Genomic DNA, 20,396 nt, shown 5'->3' with positions numbered 1-20,396 from the left:
TTTTTGTTTAAAATATGTAGTTACATCCAAACCTAAACAGGAGCTTATTTAACTTGTAGGAAAATAAACTTTCCTTCAAAATTATCTAAGCAAAAATCTAATTGTTCTGCTTGTTCCAAATGTTCAGGGTGTTGCTTCATCATGTGAATACATCATTTGATATAAGGTTAATTGGAATTCTCACTGACACCAAGTTATTTGCATTTTTGAAAACAATCCAAACGTTTCAAATAAAGTATCTGGTTCTGATTAGAGTTTGGTTGCACAGTGCAATTGTGCCAATTGGATCAAGATGAGTGTCTCTTGCATCACCTACTGGATAGACAGCACTGTTTTACCTCCTGTTGCCATCCTCCTGCAAGAGAATATGCGCCCCCTACAGGCATTTTACTTGCAACTACATGGGTCAACCTTTACCTGATATTGCATTTAACACATTGTTAGAAACAAATTAGAATGTTAATAATTATGAATTGGTTAATAAATGTCACTACTTTTGTATAGAAGAACTGTGGCTCTGTGATAGAGCAGGTCATCTTCCATTCTGAAGGTTGGATGCCTGAGTTTGGAGTTTTTCCAAAGACTAAGTCGGGAAGAAGATTTGGCTTGGGAAATATGTTCAGGTTTAAATTTATTTTACTTTAAGTGTTGAAATAATATGCATCAAATAAAATGTCATTAATTTGTCATTAACAATTAACAATTTAGGGCTCCAACTCAGAGAAAAAGCACTCAAAGTGCTTAGATGATCAACTATGGGATTACACAACACAAATGAAATGGAAATGTACATTTTTGTTATGTTTTCATGTTGTGATTGGGTGATTTTAAGTGTGATACCTGCAAACCTGGCAACCTACCAGCGGACGAGGAGATGCCCGCGCACAGGTGACTGTGACGAACTTTCTGGACTTCAGGACTTATTCCGCTTTTTCTGATTTCGTTTGCAACGGTGGTGAATGAGAAAACGGCGGCATGGGGAATATTTGCAGTTGAACCTCATCAACACATCACAACGGTTTTCAATAAATAAATAAAAAGCACAAAGAAAGGTAAGTGAGCTAACCAGTTAGCTGCTCAAACATTAGCTCAGAAGCTCACTTAAAGTTATGTTCCACTTTGACATAATGAGAACAAATTTGTTTTATTGATACATGTTACAGTTCCAGGACATGCTCTTTGGCCTTGTAAAAATGTTGTATTTTAATAATTATGAGGTAATGCCCATGTAAATTAACTGTTAAGTGGGACCATTGGCATTGTGACATAAACAAAAATAGCTAATTGTTGCTGTTTGGGGCCGTTTTTCAATGTTGGTGGCCATTTAAATAATTATTAGGTAATGACCATGTGAACTTTTTAGTGGGACCCTTTGCATTGTGACATAAAAAATATAGCTAATCGTTGCTGGCGTTTTTCCATGCTGGTGGCAATTTTGTCTGTTAGTTCAGACTTTACAAACAAGAAATACGTATTTCACTAGTGACGTCACGGACCTCTGAGCCTGTGCCTTTGCAATTCTGTACTTTTTTTTTTATCATCGTTCAATTCCAAGTTCTTAATAAGTATCTACTACTTACTATTGACTTGGCGTCAGTTTAGAGATACAATCAATCGATTACGTTAAGACTCTGCTGATGTCTAAACATTTTACTCATCTTTATAGTGGATTTTTTTCTGCTCATTTTGCTGCTTCAGTGCAGCACAGAAACATAGTGGTCATTTTCAACAACCAAAAATACTGTGCGTTTATGTCGTGTAAATGTGTAAATGTCGCCATATAGAAATATTAGTATGAATGTATATGTAGATATAACCACATGAAAAAGTAAGTATTACAAAAAAGGAAAAGTGTATTGTCAGAAGGGGGATTCGAACCCCCGCCTCCAGGGGAGACTGCGACCTGAACGCAGCGCCTTAGACCGCTCGGCCATCCTGACTTATTCTTCAGGAGGTAAACACATCTATATAAACCTGCACATGAAATTGTCACTGGGTTTGCTATATCAATTTACGCTGAGGCCGTACCCTGTGCTAATAGGACTGCAAAGCAGGTCCTAACACAATCCTAACAGTTCCTAACAAAGTCCTAACAGTTCCTAACAAAGTCCTAACAAAGGTCCTAACAGGTCCTAACAAAGTAACAAAGTCCTAACAGTTCCTAACAAAGTCCTAACAAAGGTCCTAACAGGTCCTAACAAAGTCCTAACAAAGTCCTAACACCTCCTCCGAACACAGAAAAGAACGTTTCTAACCAGAGGGGCAAAAGAGCCAATCACAGAAAAGAACGTTCCTAACCAGAGGGGCAAAAGAGCCAATCAGATTCTGAGAAAACTCTGTGTGGGCGGGATTCTGCTTTTGAAACTTTTGACACTCATTCATTCATTCTGAGGTGGAAAAGCACCTTGTAAAAAATTTAAATAATTTGTAGAACTTACAGTATTTGTTAAGATTTTTTTTTTTTTTTAAGTGAAGTGTTAAATCATTTATTTTAAGTGTTAAATCATTTGCAAATAAAAAAAACAGTTGCAAGTTCACAACCTGTAAAAATATAGTTGCATTTTGCAGCTTTTAAAAAAAGAAAGAAAAGAAGGGCAAGCAGTTGCAAGTAAAATAGAGTTGATTTGCAACTCTAAGAGGCAACACTATTATTGCCTACTATTATTATTATTTAATAATAAGAGAAACCTCCTGGTTAAATAAAGGTTAATTAAATAATAATTAAAGTCCTGACATGCACACATCGTTCACACCGACACATACATCACTAATGTTGATATTATCTTTTTTACAATTTGAACCAAGTCACCAAGTGCAAATCAAATCAAATCAGTCCAAAGGTAATTTTTTTACGGATTAATTTTACTGTTTGCTTTGACATTTTGGTGATGTTATTTTTTTTAATAGCGTTTTGGAATGCTTTGAATAAAGTTTATTTGTTTGATTTTTTTTAGACTACACTGCAGGAATATGAATTTTAGAACTAAATATTGATTTTTGTGATAGAACATCAGATAGTATAAGAATTAAAGCTGAATTTTATATATAAATAGTGATTTTTGTGATAGAACATCTGATGGTATCAGAATTTATGATGAATTTTATATATAAATAGTGATTTTTGTGATAAAACATCTGATGGTATCAGAATTTAAGATGAGTTTTAGTAATAACTTGTTATTTTTGTGAAAAAACATCTGATGGTATAAGAATTTAAGATGAGATTTAGTAATAACTCGTGATTTTTGTGAAAAAACATCTGATGGTATAAGAATTTAAGATGAGATTTAGTAATAACTCGTGATTTTTGTGAAAAAACATCTGACGGTATAAGAATTGAAGCTGAATTTTAGAAAAAACTCGTTATTTTTGTGATAGAACATCTGATGGTATAAAATTTTAAGATGAGTTATAGTAATAACTTGTTATTTTTGTTCAAAAACATCTGACGGTATAAGAATTGAAGCTGAATTTTAGAAATAACTCGTTATTTTTGTGATAGAACATCTGATGGTATAAAATTTTAAGATGAGTTATAGTAATAACTCGTTATTTTTGTTAAAAAACACCTGATGGTATCTGAATTGAAGCTGAATTTTAGAAATAACTCGTTATTTTTGTGATAGAACATCTGATGGTGTAAGAATTTGGGGTGAAATTTCTCTTTTTTTCTCCTTTTCTTTTTCCCTTTTCCCCCTTTCCCCTTTTTTTTTTTTTTTCCTTGCCCCCCTCTAGCAGTCCCTTTTGCCCCATCTTAGGCCGGATAGATCACCCATTAGACTTTACGATGGCACTGCCCCACACTTCACGTTCATATATGGATGGATATATAGCTTCCGCTTAGCCACATTCCCAGCAGTGGCTTTACGATAGCGTGCGAACGTCAACGGAGTTCGTCTCAGTCCGCTTGGCATGCTAGCTTGACGGTTAGCGTCAACTTTGCAAACACGCCAAGCGTTTATTCATCTCAAAGGAAGATCAGTAAGTAACGTAACATGTGATTTGTACATAAAATACGGATCTCATAAAAGTGTGTTTAGCTAGTTTACTTGTGTCGCTCTGAAGTAGCTTCTCTCTTGTTACGGTAACTAAACTATACTCTACTCTTGTTATTTTAAGCTTTTGTCAATTCGAGGTGGCGTCCAACCGGTGTGTTCCATCCGAACTCTTGTCGTATTATGTTGAAGTATGCACAGTTTAATGAGTCTAATCCCTCGGTAATACAGTGACTTTTCCAGACTAGCCGGTATGCTAACGTCTGCTAAACAAATAGCGGTCCGATACATGGTCTGTTGTGTTTACTTTCTGCTTTTCCTCACAGGCTCTTCATCCGCTTCACTTGAACTGTTTGACTTGCTTAAAAAGGTCAGATTTACTTGATATTTATTGCCAAAACTAACATGTCATACTTGGTTACACGTGTGTGTTTGTGGTGCTTGCTTAACACTATGTTGTAGGGCTGGGTTATGTATCATTAACGATGTCAAAATTGTGTGGCATGAGCCAGAGGTATTGTCTTAGATTGTGAATTCCCCTCATATAATTATATGACTCCTGTGATTTATTGTCCTGGTTTTAAAGGCTGTTTTGTGTTGTGATGTGTATGGTGTTAACTTTAATGATGTACATGGAAGTGACATTAAAGTACGTAATAAAACCCTGTTAACAATTCTTCAAGTTTAAATCTGGTTGAGCAGAATTTGAGCAGCTTGATATTGATAGTGTTGTGCAGATAAAAAATATCAGTATTTCCGATCCCAAACGTTTATGTTCAAGGATCGATTCTCATATTGAAAAACTGATATTTTAGTGATTTGGGGTAAATGTGTCATTTATCATTAACAGGAATACAGTGGAAAGTATATAATATCGGGATGTAGTCTTAATGACCCAGTTGATAGGAACTACTTCTTCCACCTGTCAAACATGACACTATGTGTGTTGTGTGGGGAAGTGAAGCACCATGACAATGCGTGTGTTAATGCAATGCATCCCTAGGACAATGGGTGGAAATACCTAGGAACCTCCTAATTAGATTAGATTATAAATCTATAATCTATAAAAATCGAGCAGTAGAAGGGTGAACCCACATGTGTATGTCTATTTTTTTTTATTTAATATTAGATTAACAAAATAATTTGCTGTGAAAAGTATGCAGAAGCATCAGAGTCTGCCTTCCCAGCTCTGACCTCTGACCTGCTGCAGTTTTACATTGAACCTCTAGTATTTTTAAATTTCCCGTACATTGAATTATTTGTGACAATGTTTTTTTCAGATGGTTAAACTCAGACATGTATGTACAGTCAAAGACATAAAACATAATTTTGTTCCCATAAATATTCATGTGTGTTCACATACAGCACGTAGAAGTGAGATTGGGTCGTAAGAAAAGCAGCTTAGGACAGTTTGTACTTCCACTTCTATATTGGTGACATTAATACCATGTCTAAAGAGGGTCTTAATAATGACTGTCAATGGTGTATGCTTAATATAAAACACTCCTTTTTGTTCTCAGTTAGATAATCATGGCCTCCGCTCCTCCACACAACTTCTCCTGGGTGGAGCCAGGCAAACTGGCCGGACTGGCAATGCCCAGAATGACATGTGAATACCAGTATCTGCTGGACAACGGCATCCAGCACCTGGTTTGCCTGTGTGAGAGAAAACCACCTTATCATGACTCGTGCCCAACGCTACAGCTGCACCACATCAAGATAGTGGACTTCACTCCTCCTTCAGCGAGTCAGATTGATCGATTTCTCTCCCTCGTGGAAGAGGCCAACTCTAAGGGGGAGGTAAGATCTCAGATACTTGATGAGCTGTGATGTGATGTTATGTTTATTATGTACTTTCAGGACTTGCCAAAGTAAAGAATATCACTGTACCTTGTAGCTCCCTTAAGGGAAAAGACTGTAATATTCTTTGTCGGAGTACAGAATTTCATACCTTCATCGATTGCTAAATGAATTGACAACTATTTTGATAATCGATTAATTGGTTTGAAGCTTTTTTCATGTTTAAAACAAGATTTGTGATTGTTTGAGCTTCTTAAATTTGAATATTTTCTTCATTTCTTTGATCCGGATAACAAAGAAATCATTAAAAGTCAATCATTTTGGTAATAGCTTTCGGTCATGCTCAAAGTTTGTTAGTTGAAGAATTTCTTCAAGATCTCTTTAGTTCTAGATACTGATATTGCAACCTGTCCACTTATTGCTGTTTTTGGAGTCTTCCTGAAATATCCTCAGTTCACCACACACATTAAATGTGTCATCATTTGCTTCTTTGATTGCCTGTAGACGTATTTTTTACACTGGAAGTCACCCAAACCTTTAGCAGAAAATGCCTGGATAACTGATGTAAAGTCCTTCCTAGCACTGTAAAAGATACACTTTTCTCTTAGAGGGTTTACTAAGAAGTTTTGTAGTGTATTTCCTCTTTTATTTTGAAAAAATATCTACAGCTCCCGTCATTTAATTTCAAACAGAAAACACTAAACCAGAAGGATATACAACAGGTATAGTTAATGATATGCAGCATTATAGTACTTTTACTTACGAGAGTGGACCAATGTGTGTGGGGGGGTGAGGGTTGGCATTTTCTTTCTTTCTTTTTATCCTTTAATGTCATTCTTTATTTGTTGTGTGTTGTTTTTTGCAGAAATTTCAAACTGGACATGTTTGCACTAAGACAATATGTGTAATGAAACTATGTCCTAATAAAAAGCAGCAGTTTCAGCTCTGCTTATTATTTCATAATGCAAACTATTGTTAGCTTTTGTATCGTATCGGCTTTTTGCATTTTCTTGTATACAACCAATGATCTTGATCTTGCATTTGCTGTCGTTGTCTTCCTCTGCATGTTTTTGGGAGTTCGTTGTTTTAGATGTTCTACATCTTATCCGGTTTTGGTACATTTCTGTGGCAGCTTTACAGCGCCACACACAGGCTTTGCATATACACTACAGCGTTCAGAGCCATAGTGGGGGGGGAATTGTGTAGCCTTGTAGTCAAGACCGCCTAAACCGAGACCAAGACAATACCAAGACCAGAGGGTATCGAGACCAAGACAAGACTGAGACCACTTAAAAGTGGTCTCCAGACCTACAAATCTAGGTTTGTGTGTATGAAGAAATCTCCTAAAACAATACCGTGTTTACGGAAAACCTTTTAAAGTCTCTGTGTAGATAAGGCCCTAACCTGAAAATGTTGGACTGTTCTCTTAAGGGTGTCGCAGTTCACTGCATGCACGGACATGGCAGAACAGGGACGATGCTGGCCTGCTACCTGGTCAAGAAGAGGAAGATTTCAGGCGTCGACGCCATCGATGAGATCCGCAGACTGCGGCGAGGATCGATCGAAACTCAAGAACAAGAGAAAGCAGTGGTGCAGTTTTATCAGCGTACCAAGTAACTTTTACACAAGGGATAAAACGACGGTTTTAATGTGAGGAAATGTTTGATTCTTACAAAACAGTGGGGAGAGGTGCCTAAGTTGTATTTCTAAATCAATACTAATATTGTCTAAGTATAAGAAAATCTGTACGATACATAATGTCAGAACAGGAAACTAGTCATGAAACTAAAAGTCTGGACTTAACTGAAGTCCAGTGTTATTTGCACTTAAAGAGAAACACTTCTACAGTTAGTACACGCACAACCTGCCTTTTGATATTTTAAAATTGCAATACTGTCATTTTGTTTAAACACATGATTACTTTTCTTCATACAGACCAATGTTTTTTTTTTATGTGGCTTTAATCTTCATTTACGCACTGGACGCCAGGGCAAAGAGACGCTGACGCTCCCTGAACGTGAGCTTTTCAGGAGCAGTCGCGCTCTTGGTTCTCTCCTCGTGGTTCCTGCGAATAAACAGCGATAAAAACAGAAATACTTGAATTTTTCTCATGTAGGGGGAATCATTTACAAAGACGGAAACTAGATGTCTTTCTGCGGAATTACTTTATTCAGGAATCAAAGCTAGACATAATCAAATCAGCTTATTCTGACAGTGTTAGTAGAAATGCTGCAGACGTGTCTGTGTCGTAGTTGATTTTATTTGTATTAAAATGTCAACTCACTCTTTTGATTTCACGTCATGAACGTCTTCAGTATGTCCACTTGACTGTTGACCTACAAAAATGTAATAATATGTTTGATGAGCACTGAATCTCTTATTAAACAGAGTATTTAATTGTTTATTTGTGTTGCACTAGTGGGCGATTGCTCACCTGTGTTCGCCTCGTCTTCATTTTGAGAGACGTGATTTCCTGTCGGCCGACCCTCCTCTTTGTACTTGTGGGTGTGTCCTCCGGAGTTTTCTTTGCTCTAAAAAAATGGAAAAAATATCTTATATGCACTGTAGAGGCTTATCAAATATCACCTTTAATTAATTTACTCTAATTTACTCATTTACACTATCTGTGGTGCCTTACTGTTGCAGCTTGCAGATACATCTGTGAAGTTGCTGATAATTATAATTTATGACCCATCCCAGTTTAGCTCTGGTAAAATCCCAGTTTTGCAGTGTAATCTGTATGATATAAACCAAAGTAGCCTCCCATGATATGTAATATGATCACCAGGCCTCACTAAAGTCATATAAATTAAATGTTTATAATATACATTCAGTAATTTTAAAAGAGTTAAAAGCCCATCGCAGTTGGGGAGACTTTGTGTTTAACTACAACCTGTGACCCGCCTCTCACCTGTGCTCTTGTACCCAGCTGCTGTATCATCACCATCATGCCTAGACTTTCATCTTCATCCTCATCTTCGTCTTCTCCTCTCTGCTGAATTTCCCGTAGCCTCTTCTGAAACTGCCACTCCAGGCTCAGTTTGCGGAGTCTCTCGTTCTCCTCCACTGAGCGTTTCACTTTAGCCTGCAGCTCCTCCACCTCCCGCTCCAGGAGCTCCACTGCCTGAAGCCTGCGCTGCTTCTCCAGCTTCTCCTGTGTTTCCCTTTTCCACGGATCGCACGGCTCCAGTGGGTCTTCTTGCGTCTTGGGACCGGTGGCCTGTTTCTGTTGAATGGGAGGTTCTTGGAAGGAGACGTGTTTGGTTGGCGTGATGCTCACTTGGGGTTTTACTGCTTGACCCTTGAAGATGCTGGGTCTGTGCTGCTGTGATGAAAGAGAGGGTGGAGGCAGCTTCTTGGCTGCAGAGATTGGAATGGCATATATGTGGTTCCGAGAACCCTGTTTATGTCCGATTAGAGTTTGTCTCATCTTCTCTGCCTGCACTGACGAACTCTGGAAGGTGATGAGTGGAGACTTTGACTGTGCGTTCACTGCTCTGGTTATTGGGATGTCTATACGAATGGGCTGAGTGGAAGGCGTAGGTGTCGAATGTTGGGGAAAGGGAGTTCTCCAGACACCAGCGCCACTTGGACGACTTCTCTGCTGCGGCGTTTTAGGAGACGTGACATCAGAGAGGATGTCATGAGTCGAAATGCTGGAGCGAATCGGGAATGATGACGAGTGGCTCATGGTTTGTTTTGCAGTCCAATCCTGTTGCCCCCACATGTTTTGTCTTGTGTCCAGCAGGGGGCGTCCACTCTCCATGTATAAGTTCTCCTGTGACAGTGCTTGGCGCTGGGGGTTAAAACAGTTTTGTTTTTTTTATGATGATGATTTTACCAGTTGTATAAATCATTCTTTGAATGCTCTCCTTTAAATACTAAGTAGTCCTATGATGATATACAAGATATTTACAGCCTGAGGGACATGAACATTTACCATAAAGTTGTTTTTAGCGGCGCTTCTTCCATTTAAAGGCACAAAATGTTGCAGTGGTCGACTGGATTCGGATGTTTCCTTGTGTTGTGAATTTTTGGTTGGAAGTGTCATGTAGTCCCTATGAAATGTCTGAAAAGAAACAAAGAGTATTTTGCGGGAGGAAACAATGCCCTCTAAATATGTACAATAATATAACAATCAAAAATAGTATAAATGAATTGCGGTCTTTGCAATTGTGTTTACATGAACTCAAAATGCAATTGACTGTACTTAAAATATAAAAAATATCTTACATCTATGTAAAGATTGATGCTGGACACAGAGGTCGTGTTCTCTCTCACATCACAGACAACAGGTTCATCTCTGTCCAGGTCTGCTGAAATAAGGAGGAAACCAAGGGTTATTCTTCTGGATAGCATAGTATTTCACATTAGCCAAAGGAATCAGTGCAAGTGTACCCACTGGTCATGTTCGGGTTGGAGCGATAAAGCTGCCTGTTTCTTTGCATTATCTGCTCTTTGTTTCTTCTGCTTCTTCCGTGGATTTGTTCAGAGGCACTGTGCAGAACACCCGCTTTACCGTTGGGCTTAGCAGGGATTTCATCACCTTATACAGCAATGAAAGGCCTTAATTAGGTCATGAAGGACATAAAAAATGAAAGACATTTTTTTTTTTCTACCTGTATTTCGGTCTGGGGCTGGTTCACTCAGCAGAGTCCCCAGGCCGTGGTAATTAGCTGCAAACTTTGCAACCTGTAAGGTCACAACAGGGCCAGTTTGCAACATGATAGCTGCCGCCCTAAAACAATATAAAATCAATACAATCACCATTCATTTCATTGTTGTATTAAACTGACAGCTATTCAGCTTTGGCAGTCATTTAGAGACTGTATAGACCAGGGCAGCTCTTTGAGGGCCAAAAATGAAACTTAATAGTGGGTCAGATGTGAGCAACACTGGGATCCCATCTTTCCTCATCAAATATGTTTAGGCTTTAGTCGTTAATAGCAACTTTACATTTTTTGTAAGGTGCCTTCATTACATCACTCTTACACTCTCAAAGTGCAGGTAACTCACTTTTACAACTAACAATCAGAACCTGGAGAACATAAGAAAATGTTATTTTCTGTGTACCACTAAATTTTAAAGAGCATTTCCATCCCACAAACGGAGAACTGCATAAAATTATTATAATTGGATAGTTTAAGCATACATAATTATCTTATGCATATATTTTAACCGGTGCCAGACAGAAGTTGCCTTCGCCCTCGCGCCACCACTGTATTAGATACTTATTCATAATTTATCTTCAAACTGGAAACATAAAATGAACAGTCATCATGTCTTCCTAAATCGAGTCTGAGGTCATCAAAACCGTGACTGTAGGTTATAATGACTCCGGTGCCCATCTCTGTGAATTATGATATCAAAGAGAGACGTTCATTCGTGCCATACGTTGCAAAAAATAAAAAATATAAAAAATTTTCTACCGACTGACAAACGGGCTGTAATGAAGCTACCTTTCTTGGCTGAGGCCGACCAGGCTTTGACCGTCCACACTGAGCAGCTGGTCTCCAGCTGTTAATCCACCATTCTGTATGCAATCAAGACACAACAGATTTATTTGATTTGGTCTCTCTACAAAATGATTCCCCCTTTTTTTTAACCACGTTTCAAGTTCGTCTACAACAGAAATGCGATACGTCTCACCATTTCCGCTGGTCCTCCTTTGACAATAGATTTGATGTAAATCCCAAGGTTCTCTCGCTGTGATCCCTGTAGCAAGAGAAGAGCATAATGTGTTAATTTGTGAAGACAACTTGTTGATAGTTTGAATGTTTGAATCGCTCTAGTTGGTGAGCACATTACAATTTGGTCAAAACTGAGGCAGTCACCTTTGCAGCCACGATGCTGACCCCCATCCCACTGTTGAGAGGTTTCTTCAGGGTCATGGGCACAATTTTGGGCTCTTTGTTTACTGCCTGTCAAAGAAATAAAGAAATAATGAATACATGACTAATGCATAAAGTACGTTTTAACTGAATATTTACCAAGTACGTGCTCTTTGCAAGAGGATTTGAATCCCTGAAAAACACGGTCCAGTCGCCTTTGGAGTTCGGTTGGGATGTTAAAGAGCAAAGACCTGAACAGAAGGATTTCAACCTGACAAATTGGCTATTTTAGGTGTCTCTGTCTAAGATGCAATACATCGCTGTAATCTGATTTTGATGACTTTTCAGAATCAAATACCTTTTTGGCAAATCGGCTCCATAAATTCCCTCAACCCTTGTGGGATTCCTCTTACGGTGTCACAGGAGTATCCTCCCTCGGGCAGCAGGAAGGGCAGGTGGAGGTCGAGGCTCTCCTCCAACTGAATGTTTCGTCCTTCACTCCGGATCAGGCTGTCTGCTGAGGCCTCGGCGGCTGTCACAATAGCATCAATCAAATCCTGCAGTGAGGATGACAGCAGGAATATTTTAGGGGAAGGACATTTGGGTATATTGAGTGAAGTTTTTTTAATGTGCAACAAGGCTACACTTTCCCCCTTAGCAAAGTACTGAAGACCTTCCTGCAGATCACTTAGAGTGTCCACATTTTTTTAATCGGTTCACATGTAGTGTCCTAAAAACAAAACACAAAAACACATGGAAGAAGCCAGAGGTGTTTTTAACCTATGCCTTTGCAGGGTTGCACTCAAGCAACCAAAACCTGGCAGCTGCTGAGATAACTGTAAAATTGCTGCAGCCTCCCTGAATTAATTAATGCATTCAAAAAATGTTGTGATGTCATACCCAAAGAAAATATCATCCAGATGATTCAAGGGCTTCATCTGGATGATGTGAGGTTCAAAGCATATTTCGGGGATGACAAAGACCAGTTTGACCTACTTTTTTAGAATTGCTGGCTCTCAGGAAGGAGCATGCAAAACCAACTCCCTCTCTGGTCGTAGGAATGCAAATGAATCGCCAACTAATTTGATAAATGAGTAATATTCTGGTTTCTTTGCTCCATATAACAAAAGTTTTGGTTTGTCAACTAAACAAAACATTGTCAGTTCAGGTTTTGGAAAAAAAACAATCAACATTTTTCAGCATTTCTATTTGTATGGATTAAATCAATAAACAAAAAATCAAGAAAGCCTTAGTGCAAAGTTGAGATTTTTTTTTTTTTTTTTACTATGGTGTACACATCCATAACTGGAAAAACAAATGCAGTCTGAATGACCACTCATTAATAAGGTGGAATAATTAGACCGCTCTATGCTGCTGTTTGACCTCTTTTGACTTGGTTAGCTGTATCTTAGCTAACCTTAGCTCTCACAAATATTTAACAAAATGTTGTCTGAATCTAAATTTAACTTTTCCCGCCTGGCTGTCGACAACCTCTTACCACAACTTAAATGTCAGCCACAGCTACAGTAAGTGTTTGTTGTTTGCTGTTGTCAGTCCATGTTTTTCATAATGGTCAGTTGATGTTTCTGTTTGGCTAAGCTAATAGCAGCTCGGCTAACACTTGTTTTTGTTGAATTTTTACAGCTTCTATTGCAACTGCTTTTACACTGCTTTCATCTTTCTATGCACAACATCAACTGCCAGTTGATATTTTGTCACAACTGAGCTAGCTCTTGTTTGGTTGTTGTTCTTATTATCTTTCTAAGTTGGTGTCTCTATTACCTGTTAGCATCAACCTAGCATTAGAGCTGGAGCTAGTGTTAATTTTTATATATAGAATATATAATGAAGAATATTTTCGTCATATTCTAAAAAAAAGCTATTTAACCAGCACTAAAAAGTATTAGTTTTTTTAACAGTCGAATTTCTGTGGCCCATCACTTAATTTTTAACTTAGTTTTACATCATAAATAAATTTTTAAATATCATCACAAATATTGTTATTTATATATATATATATATACTTTATATATTATATATATGTGTGTGTATATCAGAATATAGTGATATACTTTTCATATCACCCACAGTTTCTGAACAGTTGCTTTTCCCCAAAAAGTTGGACTTTTTGTCCCGTCCTCACCAGACTCAATGGCCCAGAGGTCATTTTAGTTTGAGAAATAGATTAACTGCACAAAAGACATAGACAATATATGTTTTAATCTAGCATTTCTACGTATAGAATACTATACAGTAACTATCAAATACTGACAAAACAACTTAACTATGTTAACCAGCCTCCTGTGTGTTTCAGAAACTGTGAGGTACCCATGTAAAAGTGGTGTTCGTCCGCTGCATTATGATGCCTTCACTGTTGATATTTCCAGTGATTAAATATGAATGCTGATGTTTGTTTTGAGGTTGACTGTTAGTGGCTGAATTGAGGTCATGGCATATTTCCAGATTGGGTTATTGCTGTTTAGTAAGGGGCCGCGTTGGCTGATTGTAAATTTAAACCCAAGCACTAACGGAGAGTAATGATGTAAATGAATGCTGTCATGCACGTCTGCAGAATTTATGTCCTGTAATAATAGCTAAATGGCAAAACTCGATTTGGCTTGGAATAGGTAGTCACATTAACTTTTCTTTCTCCCCACACCTAATATCGAGCAAAGTATTGGAGAAATATTTCATTCCGAAGCAATCACATAATGTGACAACTCACTTTACTATTTTTCATTTATTATTCATCATCATATTCATTGTTGTTAATTATTCATATTGTTAAATCCATACTGCTTAGTTTCTCCTCTGCAGCTGAGGCCATAGCCACACTCATAGTTAAACTAAACACTATATTTATATGTGGAGGTGATCTGCTTTGTGCTGTTTTCAACACTAACCTAAGAATCAAATTGATTTGTAATAGCTATTTCATTTTCATTGACCAGATATTGATTTGCAAGAGTTTGTCTCCAAAGCACCATCATTGTATTATCAGGAAACTTGAAAGCATGAGAGGAGAGGAAGAAAACACTCAAGACTACTCACAGAGGGGATTTGTGGCTCTGTGTTTGCATGGAGGTATCCAGCCAGCAACATTTGCAGCTGCACAGAATTCAACTTGAAGCAGGTAGTCTGGATGTCCTTAGCGTCTTGCATTGAGTACTTATTCATGGTCAGGAGTGTGGTTGCCTAGAAACAGCCAGGGAAAAAAAACTATTTTAGCAGCCTGTACTTAGTGAATGTGCTCAGACGTGGTGAATTAAACCTGAGGCAAAAATCTACTAATCAGAAACAAGTTCAGAAATGATCTTACAAAGAAGCTGCAGTGTAAATACTCTAAAAGACCATTTGCAGGATAATTAAGCTTTGTGTGTATTTAAAATTGTCTGCAAAAATGTAATTTAATGTATTAATCAAACCATACGCTCTTGAACAGAAATGGCATCATTGCAAAGTTAAAGTAGTATTGTTTTTAATATTTTTTACACTTGAAGTCTAGGGAGGGACTGACCTGGATCAGGTGTCCGAGGTGACAGTCAGCAGCCAGCTCCAGGCCTTGCCTCTCCGCCCAGGCTTCAATGGCGGTAAGCCTCTGGCGAAGAGCTGCTCCCCAGTAGTGGGAGCGCAGGCCTCGAGCGCTGGCCTCCGGGCTTATCAGCTGGTTGAACAGCCAGGCGCTGATGAAATGGAAGAGCTGGGAGAAGAGCTGAATGGTGAGAGCAGGGCTGACCCGACAGCGGCGCAGCAGAGACATGGCGTTCATTAAGGTGTTTAACACCATTTCTGCAGCAGACAGGACAGGAGAATGTTCGATCAGTTATGTACACGGTTATATCAGTTGTATACATGGATGTCACAGAGCTGAATAACCCTAACATGACGCTGTGTTTCTCAGAATAGCAGTGGTTAGATCTTGTGTCCATCACCACTGATGGAAGGAAGGCTACGCTAGTAAAGTGAGACTGCAGTGGATTTTAAGTTAAGAAATACTATAATAATAATTCCACTAATAATGGAATATGGACCTAGAGTTGTCCTTGCAGAAAGCTCTGCAGACTCACCAGAGGTGTGGGGTAAGATAAAATATGTTAGATGACAGCTATCGGTGATCTAGAGGTCAGGAAGTTTGCCAAAACATGGCATCACTGACAGCAGCTTTAAGTTAACGTACTATGTTAGTATTATTTTTCAGTATAATTGATGAGTGATTACCAATTCTGGCCGGTAGGTTGCCATGTTGCTCAGGATCGATCAAAAAAGTTGGCAAATGCTTTGTTAGCTCATTGTGGAGACACTGTAGCAGGCAACTTGGAAGACAAAAAAAACAGACAGACACATTGCTTTGAGTTCTACTCTGAATTTTAAGACTTCACTTTATAGACTACTGTATGTGACCTGAGTTAGGAAAGTTTGTTCAGCTCAAAAAATATTCTTGGACTGCAACTAGAAATGATTCGCTGATCAGTCTGTGCAATTTCATTGATACACATTGATAAAAAGCAAACAACATCCTGAAGTCGTCATCCAATTTGACCAATTAACAGCACAAAAAAAGAGAAATATTGATTTTGATAAAGACAGAAGTCTGTCACATGTGAGGAACTGGAACCAACAAATGTGGATTATTACTTTATTTGTGGTCATACATGCATTGACTATTTTTTCCCGGTGCTTCAAAATTCCCCTGCAGTGCCAATATTCATGGTGTATCATGGATGTTTGGGATTTGCGAGTTCAGGGTTGCTGTTGCAGTTAGAAAGAAGCGATTTTTAAAGCCGTTTGTTTTGGTGCATTGAGACTTGCACTGCTTTTAAGAGGGCAGAAAAAAAAGATTGAGGTGAGTTGGATCAGATTTCATTTTTGTACAGTCGGTGATTTGTTTGATGGGAGGCAGAGAGCCGTGGCCTGAGATGATGTGTTGAGTCGTTTGCGTTGCCGTTTCAGTTGGAGTCCAAAGCGCTAAAATCTGCAGTTTGTTTCACCTGTAAGTTCTGTGCACCAGGTGGGAGAGATCAAGCTGACTCTGCTGTGTGAGCAGGCTGAGGTCTTTGTCATGCTTGAAGAAATTCAGCAGCTCAGAGGAGTTGGCCATCCAGAAGGCGAGAGCCCCAGCGATGGTCTGCTGCTTCTGAAGGGCAAACAACGCTGCAGTGTTATGATATTAAACTTAGTTTGTTGGTCATAAACTCGTGTCAGTCAGTCAGTCATCATCTACCGCTTTATCCTCCACCAGAGGGTCGCGGGGGGTGCTGTGCCAATCTCAGCTACATCGGGCGATAGGCGGGGTACACCCTGGACAGTTCGCCAGTCCATCGCAAGGCCACATACACAGATAGAGACAAACAACCATTCACTCTCACACTCACTCCTATGGTCAATTTAGAGTGTCCAATTTAACTAATCCCCACATTGCATGTTTTTGGACTGTGGGAGGAAGCCGGAGAACCCGGAGAGAACCCGGAGAGAACCCACGCACACACGGGGAGAACATGCAAACTCCATGCAGAAAGACCCGGGTCTTCTCGCTGCAAGGCGAGAGTACAGAGTACTAACCACTACCCCACCGTGTGGCCCCATAAACTCATGTAACAAAAGTAAACGGTTTCTTAGACTTGCCTGGATGACCTTCCTTGTCATGGCCACCATTTTGTTAGCGATCAAGGTTACGCCGCGGGTTCGTCCCGAGAGTGGAGAGCCGTGGCTGCGATGGTGCTGCAGAGCAAAGCGTCCGGTGGCATAGAGGATGTATGCAGGTGACAGCTTGAAATGAACTGTGGAGCTGTTGGTGTCATTTATGACTGCAGAGAGGAAGGCTTCTTCAGCTGAAAAGGGAAGCACACCGGTCGGGGTCAGGAGGGCGTGAGGAGAAGGAAGGCCGTAGTGAAAATGACCAGTGTATCCCATACTCACAGGTGTCACTGACTCTGATCCCCAATGGTAACCCAGACTGATCTGCAAAGCCAGGAGAAAAAGTTCAAGGGGAATATAAACATTATTAGTTGTAAAATACAGTTTGCCAGTATTTTATTCAGGGAAAGTATTGCAGATGACTGGCTTTTTTGACATCCTTTGAGTTATTTTAAAAACTTTCACTCACCTGCAGCAGCCTGCCTCTGTGGCTTTTTGTCTTCAGTGCCATGTTTCGTCTCATGGTTCGACACATAAATGCTGTTGTTCTGTGGCTTTTCACTTGAACTGGATGTCGGTTTGAAAGAAAAGGATGATTTTGACGGCTGAGCACAGAGTCAAAAATAATTATTTGTCATGAACAATGAAAACATTTTACCCATCGTCAGCAGCTTTAGTTTTGCTCTTATCAGTCTTCTTGTCTTTTCTCGACAGTGTCCTCTTGAAGTTTTGGATCACGCTTCCTTTCTCCTTCTCGGGACAATTTTCCTTCAACACAGAACATTTTTTGGTTTGCGGACAAATCATAATCTTTGTAAATCATCATATCAATTTCTGTAGCAAAAAAACCAAATCAATTCATTGAACAAAGAGATACGACTACTTGATTTATGCAGTAATAGGTTGAGGATACCTGACAACTCTCCTGGTCTTTCTTGAGCACGAAACGACCTTCCCTGTTGTCTGAGTTCCAGTTCAGTTGAACGATCAAAGGTCTCTCGTCCTGGTCCAGTTTGCGTTCTTCATCCGCATAAAACAAAGTACAATGGCCATTTTTGCTTGAAAACCAATTATTAACATTCTTGTCAACCAATTGTCTGTTGTCGGACTCTATTAAGCTATAAAAATAGTGGCAATTTACGTAGCCACGTAAAAGAAGCAAACATTGATCCAGACTTGTTATTTACAGTACGTACAGGGACCGATGCTTACCCTTCTTATCGTGGATTTCATACAGGGAATAACTCTCTGTCAGCATTTTCATATCAGGCCGGAATTTCTCTGAGAGAGTTTCAATGATCTCATGCGTTGAAGAGTTGCTGCAAACACGTAGGCACTTAGTCGCCACATTTCCCTCGACATGGTCCTCGTAGTAGAAGCGCATCACGCCGTGAAAATCCAGGTCCTGCAAGGAAATGGAACATCCTGTTAACTGAATTCCTGTAAATTTTGGAATTTCTAAAGAAAAAAAAAACACCACAATGTTTGAAGATTAGCAGAAAATAATTAGCAGATTGTGACAGGGGCTGCAACTAACAAATATTTTTATAATCAATTAATCTGTCGATCATTTTCTCGATTAATCGAGTACTTGTTTGGTCCATGAAATGCCTGAAAATCTTGAAAAATGCCCCAAACCTGGAAATGGTGATGCTCTCGGATGTCTTGTTTTTTTACACAAACCAAAATGATTCAGTTTGTAACATGGAGCAAAGAAACCAGAAAATAGTAACATTTAAGAGGCTGAACAAACAGAAAACTTGTTTTAATTGTTAAAAAAAACCCTCAAACCGATAAATCGATTATTTAAATAATTGACTATTAATCCCTTAATCTTTCAGTTAATTACTGAAGGTACATCTAAGCTTTAAAATAATGACAGTTAATCCAAACGAACAGTAATCAGACTGACGCTCACAGACGACTCACATCATCAGGTTGGCTTATCTCAAACAGGTCCAGTCTGTTGTTGTTCCACTGTCTGATGACTTTGGCTAACTTCTCCCGTTCTTCCTCCTCCGGCATTTTTCACCAATTAACTCCAAAGTTTCGACGTGACAATTGGCTCCTGCAGGTTTCCTCCAGAAATCGAAAGCGAGAACTAAAAAAAACCAACCCTGTAAAACCCGGTTTTATCTGTCATGAGTAGTGTATCTATGAAGAGCCCACCTCCTCTTCTCTGTATCCACCAGCAGTTATAAACTCATTGTCGTGTGCAGTGAGTTCTTAAAACGTAATTGCCTACTTCATCTCCACATTCACATCCCCTCTTCGAGCCCTTGCCCCCCTCTGGCCTCATTTAACGGGTCACTGGGTCTTTGTTATGTGAGGGAAACAGTTTCCTAATCACACGTCCTTCACGGGCAAATTAACATGATCAAATAAATTCAGTCGTTGTCATTTCCATCAGGATTCCTCACTAGTGGCTTTGCTCCTACAACTACATAAACACATGTAATTATTTATAATATATGGCGCAGGAGTCGCCATGTGACGCCGACTGTGTCGACATCGTCCTTGTAAATCCATTCACGCTTGAGGGAATACCACTTCTCATGCATACCAGTGATTTTCAACACAATTTACGGTTCCATGTCGTCCCATTCAGGCAGCGCCATGTATGTGGGACAGCTTTTGTTGGCCACGCTGATGCTCTCTGGGTAAACCTACAATGGAACAAAAGCCTTTAAGAAACCAACCCTCAATTATATATACAGTACTGCATAAAACAAAACTGAACAATCAAGGGTATTGTTGTCTGGACGCTTTTAAGGGAAAAACACGCTATACTTTCTGTCACGATGATTCATTTGTGGTACACAGGGCAACAAGTGTTCAATTCACATTTATTTATCTGCACGCTTGCTCAAAAGAGAAAATAAACCCAAACTATAGCATCTGAATCCAGATCTGCGTTGGAATCTATGACTCTATGGAGTTATGATCATTTAAATTTAGCCTGTTGCTTTAGCAGTAACCAACATCAAATTTGCAGGATAGCTCTTGAGTGGAGAATTGCAAGTCATTAAGGTTTTGGGCCGTGATCATAAACTATATATAAAAATTGGATGTAGTTTTATGGCTCCCCCAAGGACACCAATGCAGGAGTAAAAGTATATTGAATAGCCACTGGTCG

The 20,396-nt window shown here is 39.1% G+C and overlaps 2 protein-coding genes and 1 non-coding gene across 8 annotated transcripts; 1 reads left to right on the top strand and 2 right to left on the bottom strand.

Moving 5' to 3' along the window:
* Nucleotides 1–980: 980 nt before the first annotated feature.
* dusp23b (dual specificity phosphatase 23b) lies at nucleotides 981–8,813 on the top strand. 6 transcript variants are annotated; one of them, XM_058616165.1, is made up of 5 exons: nucleotides 3,804–3,981; nucleotides 4,120–4,186; nucleotides 4,322–4,365; nucleotides 5,516–5,795; nucleotides 7,227–8,197. In XM_058616165.1, exons 4-5 carry the CDS (start codon nucleotides 5,526–5,528, stop codon nucleotides 7,410–7,412), a joined length of 456 nt encoding a protein of 151 aa, XP_058472148.1. In that variant the 5' UTR covers nucleotides 3,804–3,981; nucleotides 4,120–4,186; nucleotides 4,322–4,365; nucleotides 5,516–5,525; the 3' UTR covers nucleotides 7,413–8,197. The 6 variants fall into 6 exon arrangements, with proteins under 6 accessions (XP_058472149.1, XP_058472148.1, XP_058472147.1 ...); XM_058616164.1 differs by having other exon boundaries at nucleotides 4,120–4,217; XM_058616162.1 differs by having other exon boundaries at nucleotides 4,120–4,246.
* trnal-cag (transfer RNA leucine (anticodon CAG)) lies at nucleotides 1,858–1,940 on the bottom strand. Its single transcript has one exon. It is a non-coding gene; the product is annotated as a tRNA-Leu (tRNA).
* LOC131444905 (afadin) lies at nucleotides 7,704–19,420 on the bottom strand. Its single transcript, XM_058615606.1, has 24 exons — nucleotides 19,190–19,420; nucleotides 18,473–18,665; nucleotides 18,174–18,280; nucleotides 17,919–18,028; nucleotides 17,730–17,827; nucleotides 17,543–17,584; nucleotides 17,249–17,454; nucleotides 16,615–16,760; nucleotides 15,845–15,939; nucleotides 15,144–15,415; nucleotides 14,678–14,821; nucleotides 11,985–12,183; nucleotides 11,786–11,877; nucleotides 11,630–11,716; nucleotides 11,445–11,510; nucleotides 11,255–11,328; nucleotides 10,342–10,533; nucleotides 10,175–10,292; nucleotides 10,029–10,142; nucleotides 9,736–9,864; nucleotides 8,707–9,591; nucleotides 8,230–8,326; nucleotides 8,080–8,131; nucleotides 7,704–7,860 (listed from the first exon to the last, which is right to left on the bottom strand). The coding sequence occupies exons 1-24, from the start codon at nucleotides 19,283–19,285 to the stop codon at nucleotides 7,767–7,769; spliced, it is 3,708 nt and encodes a 1,235-aa protein (XP_058471589.1). The 5' UTR covers nucleotides 19,286–19,420; the 3' UTR covers nucleotides 7,704–7,766.
* Nucleotides 19,421–20,396: the final 976 nt, after the last annotated feature.

Source organism: Solea solea, chromosome 18 (assembly GCF_958295425.1).
Source record: "Solea solea chromosome 18, fSolSol10.1, whole genome shotgun sequence".
Classification (NCBI taxonomy): domain Eukaryota; kingdom Metazoa; phylum Chordata; class Actinopteri; order Pleuronectiformes; family Soleidae; genus Solea; species Solea solea.
The sequence above is the reverse complement of the archived record's forward strand: the minus strand, read 5'-3'. Positions and strand labels throughout refer to the sequence as shown.